The 10,666-nt window shown below is 39.4% G+C and overlaps 1 protein-coding gene across 1 annotated transcript; it reads right to left on the bottom strand.

Annotated features, from left to right (window-relative positions):
* Positions 1-6,742: 6,742 nt before the first annotated feature.
* Positions 6,743-8,705, bottom strand: LOC307156308 (uncharacterized protein; the record flags this gene model as incomplete). Its single annotated transcript, XM_079867601.1, has 2 exons — positions 6,743-8,333; positions 8,653-8,705. 2 exons carry the CDS (start codon positions 8,703-8,705, stop codon positions 6,743-6,745), a joined length of 1,644 nt encoding a protein of 547 aa, XP_079723727.1.
* Between the last annotated feature and the right edge of the window lie 1,961 nt (positions 8,706-10,666).

Here is a 10,666-nt window from a genome sequence, read left to right as displayed (position 1 = left end):
ATTGATCAAAAGATTGAGTACAAGTATAGGCTAAATATACTTGGACTTTTCTCTCAGTATAAGTCAAGTACACTTAAGTGTATTTAAGTATATTTTTGAGAAGTATGTAAAATGTAGACTAAAAGTATGCTTTCTTCTTTTTAGTTTAAAAGAAGTATACTAACACTTGAATAAACTTATTTTCCATGCTCATTTTATTTACTCTATAAGCTATTCCACCCGAAACTTTGTTACTATATAAAGCTGAACATGTTAGTTTATAAGACGGTGTGTAATATTATGTTTTTAAAAAAGTATTTAATAAGCTCCTCATTAAAAATAGTAAACACAAGTACAAGCCAAAAATACTTAGAATACTTAATTATACTTTTAAGTATATCTTGATCAACAAGTATAGGCTAAATATACTTAGACTTTTCTGTCAGTATAAGTCAAGTATACTTAAGTGCAATTTGAAGTATATTTCTGAGAAGAACATAAAGTATATTTCTGAGAAGTATATAAAAAGTAGACTGAAAGTATACTTTCTTATTTTTAGTTTAAAAGAAGTATACTAATAGAACACTTGAATAAACTTCTTTTTCGTAAGGGTTCTCTCTCCAACACTCCTAGATCTTTCAAAAGGGGTTCTAGTACAACTGAATATCCATGCCGTTTAACATCTTCTGCTTTGCAAAGAACTGCCAAATAAATGGACGACAACTCAGAACGGAGTAGTGATGGTACATTTCCCAGCACCCAATACACTGCAGTGATTTTATGCTTTTTCCGAGACGTTCCGAGTGGATTGCATATCTCAAAGTCGTCAATGTATACAATCAGGGAAATTTTATCTTCACCTTCAGATAGAAGAGGGTTTTGCTTAAAATTTAGCCCATCATGAAAAGATCTGTATGTTGGTACATCCTGTTCAGAGATCTGAGATCTTTCTAGTGCCTTTTGAGAAATATCTGTGTCATTCATTAAATGAGACAACATTTTGAGAATGGGCACATACTGAAAACTCTGTTTTTCCTTTGCATCAATAACATATTCAACAGGCTCCACAATTGTGAAGTTCTCTTTATAATACTCTTTCCTCTTGTAAGAGGAACTAAAAGGACCCTCCAATCTAAGTGACTTGCCCAATGGACTTGACTCACAAAGTTCCTTTGCCAAATCTGTGACTACTGATGTTTCAAGAACACAGTCATGTTTCTTCAGCGTTTGTTCAATAACACATTAAATGCTTCGGTTGTCCCTTCTGTTGAAATGAAGAGTAAGTCTTCCACCAACTGGTCAATGCACTTGCCTGATACATAAAACAGGCTTTCCAACTTAAGTAGCACAGAACCAATTTTTTTTTCCATAAAATCTGGCAAAGGTTCACTTTCAGCCCTCAGTGGCAGACTACTTTCTTCTTCTTCACTTTCTTCCTCACGAGTTATGCTGCTAGAATGGCAACAGGCAGAATCTAAACTTGAATGCAGAACTTGCGGTTTAAAATCAGTGACACAATGAGGCATATGCTTTCTGCTTTTGTGGGCAGCAAATGTGCCATACACATTTGTCCTGAAATCACACTGATTAAAAACACAATCAACAGTCTCATGTTTCTTTAAATGGTGTCTAAGATGTGTAAAGAATTCTGCCTCTGTAGAAAATGTAATTGAGGCACAATGCTGACACAAGAAGGAAAAGTTATCTGCATGTGTCTGTACATCACAAGGGGCATGGTGCCTTTTCAAGTGTGAACGAATTGAGTTCAATGTTTTAAATGAACAGGGACAATCCGGAAAAAATACATGGCAATGATCGGTGCCGTCCAAGACAGTCATGTTGTAATCTGTAATGTTTAAGTAAGTCTGCCTTTGTAGAAATGACTGTACTACAAAATTTGCATATCCATTTCATTGTGAACTAGAAAAAAAAAAAAAAAAAAAAAAGAATACATGTTTTATATTTTGTGTGAATGTGCAAGACATTGCAGCCTCTCACTAGCAGACTTTTTCAGTAAATATATTATATCTAAAATTAATGGGTCCCACTTTATATTAAGTGGCGTTAAGTACTATGTACTTACATCAAAAAATAAGTACAATGTACTTATTGTGTTCATGTTGTATTATAAAACACTTTTGCTGCTATTGAGGTGTGATACGGGTAAGGTTAGGGACAGGTGTGGTGGATTGGGTAGGTTTAAGGTGTAAGGGAAGGGTCAACTGTGTAATTACAAATGTAATTACATAAATTAATTACAGCTGTAATTACATGCAGGAATTTTTAAAATGTAAGTACAATGTAAAAACATGTAGTTACACAATAAGTACATTGTATCAAATTATTAATTCCAATGTAAGTACATGTAAGTACATAGTAGGCTAACCCGCGCCCAAGGCCTGGTCGCCCCCCTTTCCCGCGATCCATATGAGCTTGAGAATTTGGGAATTTCTAAATACGTAAAGTAACGTTACAATTTTTTTTTTTTATACGAAAACTCATAGCCTGCATATAATAAAATGACAACTACATTTAGGCCTACTTAAAAAATACTAAAGTATAAGCTACGTGACAACTCGCTAATAAAGTAGGCCTACGAATTTATCCGTGGCGTGGGGAGAGCGCCGTCTGAATTGTCCTCTTAATGCATACGTGCCATTTATTGTGTTTTCGAAAACACAATAAATACTCTGACTAAACACTTGATACATTCGAGCACACTCGCTTAATAATTCAAATATAGAACGTTATTCTCGTGTGCAGTCACTCGTTTTATACATTAACATATAACTTAGACTTAAACGTTTTCATACGTGTTTGTAAGTAACACGTTTCTAATTGCTGATGCAAAATTCGTAGCAATCAGTTTAAAAGTTAATTTATTGACCAAAAATGCAATAAATGATCGAGTGTACCTTAAGTTAAAAAAAGTTAAGCTTACCTCTTTTCAGCGTCTTCACATGTGCTTTCCAAAATGGCTCCAAAAGGCATCACGGGAAATTGCATATCACGTGGCTCGTATAGTTACTTAAAATGTTATGCTAGATTTACTTAATTTTGAAGCAATTATTATAGTAGTTGACATGACTTATGTTTGTTTCATTTTATTTATGCATACATTTAAGTTCACCTGGTAACTTATATTTTTGTGTTACACACACTATATATGTTAAGTAGAGGATGAAAAGTTATGAATACTTAATTTTTTGTGTTTAATCTAATTACTTTAATAAGTAATGGTTGTTCAGCCAACGAATCGTTTTTTAGAGTGTGAGACCAGCATGGCCTGAATTTCCTCTCCGAGAGGGACCCGAGTCACCGGGCTCAGATGCCTGTCCCTCTTCCCTCGAGAAGATTGACAAACGAGAGTGGAGCATCCTTACAGGGAAACGCAGAGTGCTTGCAAACAGTTCCCTCGAGAACTGCAAGAACTTGCTCTTCTCCCAGACAATAAACGCAAGTCGTTTAATCTGTTTAATCTGAAAATCGCCCTGTAGTCAATAACTGTATCCCTTAAAACTCATCTTTGATCACCAAAATGACATATTTAAACGCTGTTTCCTTGAAAAAAAAAAAATCTTGAATGTAACTCGACACCCTTGCCTCATTTAGTATGTGCGGTTCTATGAATATGCAGATGAGCCCCGCCTCCACTCACTCACTCAGCTCAGAGATCCACTGGTTGACGATCACACGTTGATCTGATTGGTTACAAGGTAGTTTGTGATGTCAGAAACACCAGCGATTTCAAAGCGTGTTTTTGAGACTGTCTTTGGTTCACTGCAGTTTTAAGGAGGAAATACTCAGCAACGGTGCCTAAATGACACTTGGAAATGGAAAATATTTCAAAACCACTTGTAAGTTCCGAACTTCCTCAATAATGTTCTCTTTTCAGTTTCAGAGATTTTGGGTGAAGAATTCTATACCCAGCCACTGATGCAAGCTGAGACAGGTGAACTTACTCCCCTGCTGATTTTACACACACTTTCTGTCTTTGTCTTGGCCTGGGTATTTAAATTAATATTGCAAAAGGCTCAGGGCGGTTCTGTTGTCATATCAGCCTGTATTCATCTTTTACTCTTTATTTCTGAGCATTTTTAACTCTAGTAGATTACATTAAATTCCATTTTACCGCAAAATATACAAAATGATCTATGAAAATCTAACCATTGCTAAGTGTCACGGGGTGACAAATAAGCCCGGGACTATCCCTGCTAGAGAAATGTCCCCGCTGAGATTTGGGAAGCGAAACACCGTCCCAAAGCCTGGGTGAGTGCCTGTCGCTATGGTAACCTAGTGGCGGATTGACAGCAGGTGTGGGTAATTTGCGCTGAGCGTTTGAATGGGGCCACACTAGCTCATGAGAGTATAAAAAGTCAGAGGAAGAGAAAGTGAGGGTGTGGTTCTTCCCCGGGACGAGGAGAGGTGAGGCGTGCAGTACGTGAGCGGCCGTGGCCGCGGTCGCGGCGGGAGGCCGCGGGAGAGAGAGGACGAGAGGACGAGAGAGAGACAGACGAGAGAGACAGATGAGAAAGACAGATGAGAGAGCCAGAGAGAACTTCGGCTGGATGGCGGGCGGAGGCCTTGGTGCACTGTGGGTCTGTTGAGTTGCAGTTTTATTGTGGAAATGAGCACGAGTGAAACCTTACAGTGTGTGGTGGAAATGTGAGTGTGGGAATTATTTCTGCTGTTCACTCGCAATCACAGCTGTCCATTCCTCTCTCTGCCTGAGCTCAATGAAGAGCCTGCTAATGCTGGAAGAACCTGCTAACGCTTGAAGAGCCTGCTAATGCTGTGAGTTACACGTGTCTATTCCTCTCTCTGTCTGAGTCCAGTGAAGAGCCGGCTAATGCTTGAAGACCCTGCTAATGCTGGAAGAGCATGCTAATGCTGTGAGTTACACGTGTCTATTCCTCTCTCTGTCTGAGTCCAGTGAAGAGCCTGCTAATGCTGTGAGTTACACGTGTCTATTCCTCCCTCTGTCTGAGTCCAGTGAAGAGCCTGCTAATGCTGTGAGTTACACGTGTCTATTCCTCTCTCTGTCTGAGTCCAGTGAAGAGCCGGCTAATGCTTGAAGACCCTGCTAATGCTGGAAGAGCATGCTAATGCTGTGAGTTACACGTGTCTATTCCTCTCTCTGTCTGAGTCCAGTGAAGAGCCTGCTAATGCTTGAAGAGCCTGCTAATGCCGTGCCGAGAAACGCGAAGAGAACGCTGAAGAAGAGAATGCGGAAGCTGTGGATTATGTCCATTCCTCTCTCTGTCTGAAGGTGCTGAGAAACGCGAAGAGAACGCTGAAGAAGAGAATGCGGAAGCTGTGGATTATGTTCATTTCTCTTTCTGTTTGAAGGTGCTGAGAAACGCGAAGAGCTCGCTGAAGAAGAGAATGCGGAAGCTGTGGATTATGTCCATTCCTCTCTCTGTCTGAAGGTGCTGAGAAACGCGAAGAGAACGCTGAAGAGAATGCGGAAGCTGTGGATTATGTCCATTCCTCTCTCTGTCCGAAGGTGTTGAGGAACGCGAAGAGCTCGCTGAAGAAGAGAATGCGGAAGCTGTGGATTATGTCCATTCCTCTCTCTGTGCGAAGGTGCTGAGAAATGCGAAGAGATACATGAAGAGATAACCTGAACTGAAGAGACTTTTAACATTGTTTTTATTATTTAATAAAGAGTATATTTATTTTGAATGCTGTGTCTGCCATTTCCTTCGTGTCCACGGCCGGCTCCTCAGGGGCGGCACGCAAGCGAAGGGGTGGGCGGCCCGCTGGCGCTCCACCCCGACCTGTGACACTAAGTACAACTAATGGTACTAAAATACAGCTTAGGTGGAGAATTGGGGCATGCCAACTGAGCTTTTAGATATATATATATAGGCCTAGACATAATTCTGAACATAAAGGCCTATTACTACTTAAGAAAGACTGTCTTTTATAAGCATATGTCATGGATCTGATCTTTCTTCTTCACTCTGTGTTGTGGTTTGCTCTATTGGAACACAAAGTTGAGATGTTGTTGTCCAGAGAGAGAAAAACAACATGTGGTGTCAGAGGAAAAGATGCATGAGAGACGAGACATGCCGTATTTTCCCCGGGTTTAATAAAATGACTCAAACGTCACACTCGTCTGCATACATGGGGATTGAGTGAGGAAAAGTCTACAAATAAACATTCAACTCTGGTCACTAATATAAAGGGAAATAAAAAGAAAGAGTACAAAAGTCAGTAGAGCGGTTATCTCTTCTCCTCACCTGTCAAATCTATTACTGACTCTCTACGCACATGCGCAGTTGGTATTGTACATCAAATGACCATAAAAGCACAAAGTGACCGTTACACTTTATTCATGCAAACATTCCCGAGATGTGATGAACACTGACTGCATGACGGGCTCAATCTCTGGCCAAACTCCTAAACCCCCAATGAATGCACAAACACAAATGCTGGTTGATGTAATTCTGTTTACTGTTAAATGAAATAAAACGTCCTCTTAGTGGCTGTGTTTTAACTGCAGGCATAACTCAGCCACAGTGTGCACTACTCAATGCAACTGCTGTGTTGCGTCATCTTCCATCTAACTAAACATTTCTGCAGTCCCCACACAAACCACACGAGGGCAGCACTACAACATGGAATTAACAACTGCTGCTGAATTCAGAAGAATTCACAATAAAACTGATTAAAATCATAACTCTGTTACACATATAGGCTACAGTATTTCAAAATTATTCATTGTCATTGATTCATCTCTTGTGTTCTCTGCATTTGTTCATTGCTCACCAAGGAACAGTTTAGCTAGACCAGCTCTCAGATAACTCAGAGCATCTTTATTGGCTTCTTCAGCCACAGCAGTTCTCCTCATTTCCTCCAGCTCTCGGACCCAGTCTCCTTTCCCAGCCTCCCTCACTCTGGGGATGAAGAAGTCCAGATGCTGAAGAGTGAAGGCCGAGTCTGGCTTTAATGCGATCTGAGACAGATGCTTGATGTTCTGGTAAGCTTCGGACAGAAGAATTGACTTTTGGTACTCAATCTCCTTCAGATCTTGATCAAGACAATCTATTACAACTGAAAACCTCTTAAACTGTTTTTGAGCTTTTTCATAATCCTTTTTTATGGAGTCAAATTCCATCATGAAGCTTGAGGTTCTGACGATGTATTTCTTGTTTTCTTTGACGTGTTTGCTGTGGTGGCACTTCCCTGTGCACACGGTACAGTAACCGTTTTTCATGACTTCACATTTGCTGGGATCAGAAACCCACCAGCAGTCAAACTCATGGCAGTTTTCCTCACAGACGGTGCAGGTCATCGCCTTCCTGCTCTTCCATGAAGCGCTTTCAATGGGAACCTTCTCTTTGACAGTCTTTTTTACTTTAATGGTAAAGTTTTTACACTCCTCAATCTTTTTCTTGTTTTCCATCACTGACTGCTGAATCTGAAGTTTTTCATCCTTTTTCTGCTCTTTCTCGTGAATTCGCAGCTGTAAGTTGCACATGGACGCTTCTAATCGAATGCGCTCTATCAGGACATTTGAAGTCAACTCCAAACTTCTTCTGTTCTTTTCATCCAGTGACTGAAGGAAATGCTTCATGCCATCCATGCTGTCTTCCCAGGCGTCTCTTTGAGCACGAACTAGACGCTCTCCAGTGTGACGGGCGTCAGCCTGCCGGTTGTTGAATAAGAAATGAACAGGTTGGTTATTGTGGTCTCGTCTGCAGGGGATTCTAGCTTTATTAATGGCGCTGAGGACATTTTTGGGTGGCAGACCATCAGAGTGTGTGATTAGAAACACAATGTTGTTCACAATGTCTTTTCCAAACAAAGACAGAATTGAACTGATAATGTAATGCTGTCTGTCCGAGAGACGATTCTTAGACGCTTGAGTCACAAAACACACGGCATCTACTTCACGGACTCCATGATTGCTCTGAAAGAGCATATATAAATTCTCAGCAACTTCCAGATCTTTTTCCAGTCCTCTAGTGTCTCCGTATCCTGGAGTATCAATGATGGTGAGAGATATGTGACCCTTTATAGGACAGACCTCATACATGGTGATTTCAGAGGTTTGTGATTCTGATTGGTCTCTGGCTTCTTCTTCTGTGATTTCATGCCATATTTCATCCTCAAACTTCACTCCCAGTAAGTAGTTGACCATGGTGTTGATGAGAGTCGTCTTGCCAGCGCCGGTTTCTCCCACCAGCAGAACAATTTTATTTCGTTTACTGGTGTCTTTTTTCCCATAAGTCCATTTTCTGACTTTCCCATGATCATCAAGCACTTTTCTCTCTGTATGTAGAAGGAATCGTTTTGGAGGACCTCGATGAATCAGAGCTAGTCTGCGTGGAGGAAGTCTCTGCTTTCTGCGGATGGAGGAAACTATTTCTCAGAATATTTGTGTAGCAAGAATTTAAGACTAAATACCCATTACATTGATTTTGGGTTATGTAAACAATTCTGTTTAATGTAAACATTTAATTTATACTTTTTAAACATGGACATAATAATGTAATTTGTAGAAACTGATTTAAACAAGGAAGTCCCACTGAATATAGTTAACATGTAAAAAGATCAACATTTACCACCAGTCAGACAAGCCTAAATACAAGTCATATTGTTGTTTGTTTAAACACAATTATTACTATCTTCTGAATCCAGTAATTCATAAAGACATTCTCTTACTTCATATTGACAGGTATGTCCATACTGCTGTGCCGACTGATGTGTAATTTCATGGTTGCTGGGGTTTAAAGGATAGTAAAAAATAAATAAAAATTATCATCGTTGATTTAACCTCATGTTGTTCCAAACCTGTATGACTTTATTTTCTCTGTGAAACATTGGAAACAAAACAACATTAAATAACAGAATATCTACATTAAATATCTACAAACCAGAAGATTGGTGGTTCAATCCCCGGTTCCACCTGACCAAGTGTCAAGGTGTCCATGAGCAAGACACCTAACCCCAGCTGCTCCTGACGAGCTGGATGGCGCCTTGCATTTCTGACACTGCAGTCGGTGTATGAATGGGTGAATGTGAGGCTATATGTAAAGCGCTTTGGTGGCCATAGGTCTGTGAAAGTGCTATATAAATGCATCCATTTACCATTCTCGTCATCATCTACTCACCATTGCCGGGTTCCCGCTGTCAACTCTACACTCTGCATTCGATCAAACTGCTTTCTGTCATCTGTCTGTTCCCTTCTGTGGTGTGACAACTGGTCTCTTTGGACAAAATGTTTGTCTCCAGTCCTTAACATTGTTGAAAACTAGGAGGGTCCCCTAGTTTCTGACTAATGACAATACAAATTAATCTAGACAGTTAGATTTAAAATGCAGGCAATTTCTATTGGTCAACTATACAATTCCCAGCCAGTCCTGCATTATTGAGTGTGACTTGGCCTGTACATCAAATGCACAGAGGATGATTGCAAAAGTTAAACTAGAGATTTTAAATCTCTGTTTCTGGAACTCTCTTTCTTTAATTGAGCTGATTGAAACCTTAGGTTTGCATTAAAGATTTGTTGCAATTGCAATGTTTAATTATGTGATGTATTTTGATTATGCATACCGCTGGTAAATATACTAGTTATGTTGACTTTTTGCTGCCTTTCCTTAACTCTCTGGGGTCTGAGGTGTTTTCTGGGCCCTGGAGGTGTTCTGACATGCTCTGACATTTGTGCTTATTTCTGTTACTTGTAACATTTTCATGGGTAATTTTTAAGTCTGATTACGCTGTATTCAGCACAAACTCTGCTACAATAAAATGTGAGCAACATGTATGTAAAAGTTTGTAGTTTTGATAAAATTACTTTGATGTGTGGTTTGTGAAAAAAAAAAAAAAAACTTTAGCATTTAAAGGTTGCTTACATGTCTATATTTAATATTTCAACATATTTCCATCAATTTCATACATTTTAGCCAAGCAACAGTTCAACTAGTACAATGTCAAGTTTATGCAACAATAACACACTAACTAATATAAGTGAGGATACATTTTTTTACCTTAAAATCTTTCTTATCTTCAAATCACGTTCTTCTTCTGAGGTAAATCCAAGGTAAACTCACAGCGTGTCTTCCAAACTCGATGAAAAGCAGAGGAATGATGAAGTTTAATGCTTTGTTGTGAGGTAATGAGGGCGTTTACAGGTTTGCGTCCTTCACATGGACAATTTGCATGTGAATCACTTGTGCGTGTGTGGGTGTGGTCCATTAGAGGTAATGGGCAATCACTTGAGAAACTTGAGAAAAAGAGGCAGAAAGCACACCCTGATTTATTTACTTTATTTTACAAATGCACAATGTTTTATTTTGATTGTAAGTGGACACATACAAAAGTAGACATTTTAGACAATAGACAATTAGACAATATTTTTTCATATTTCTTTTGTCTGTATGACCATAAACGACAGAGTATTTTAAGTCTATTTTGCTACCATGTGAAGAAAATCCAGCAAAACTGTGTTTGTCGACCCCTAAGGGTTAATTATTCTTGGTTATGCAGACCTAAGATTTCTAAGAGGTGACTTGGAACATGCTTAATCAAACAAGAATGGAGATTGTGCATTCCTTTCAACAGTTTGGGTGTGTGTGTGTGTGTGTGTGTGTGTGTGTGTGTGTGTGTGTGTGTGTGTGTGTGTGTGTGCGTGTGCGTGTGCGTTCTTATGATGTGTAGTGTTCAGCCTGGATAGTCT

The sequence above is a fragment of the Squalius cephalus genome (genome assembly GCF_949319135.1).
Source record: "Squalius cephalus genome assembly, chromosome: 3".
Taxonomy (NCBI): Eukaryota; Metazoa; Chordata; class Actinopteri; order Cypriniformes; family Leuciscidae; genus Squalius; species Squalius cephalus.
Note: the sequence above shows the minus strand (reverse complement) of the source record. Positions and strands in the feature narration are given on the sequence as shown.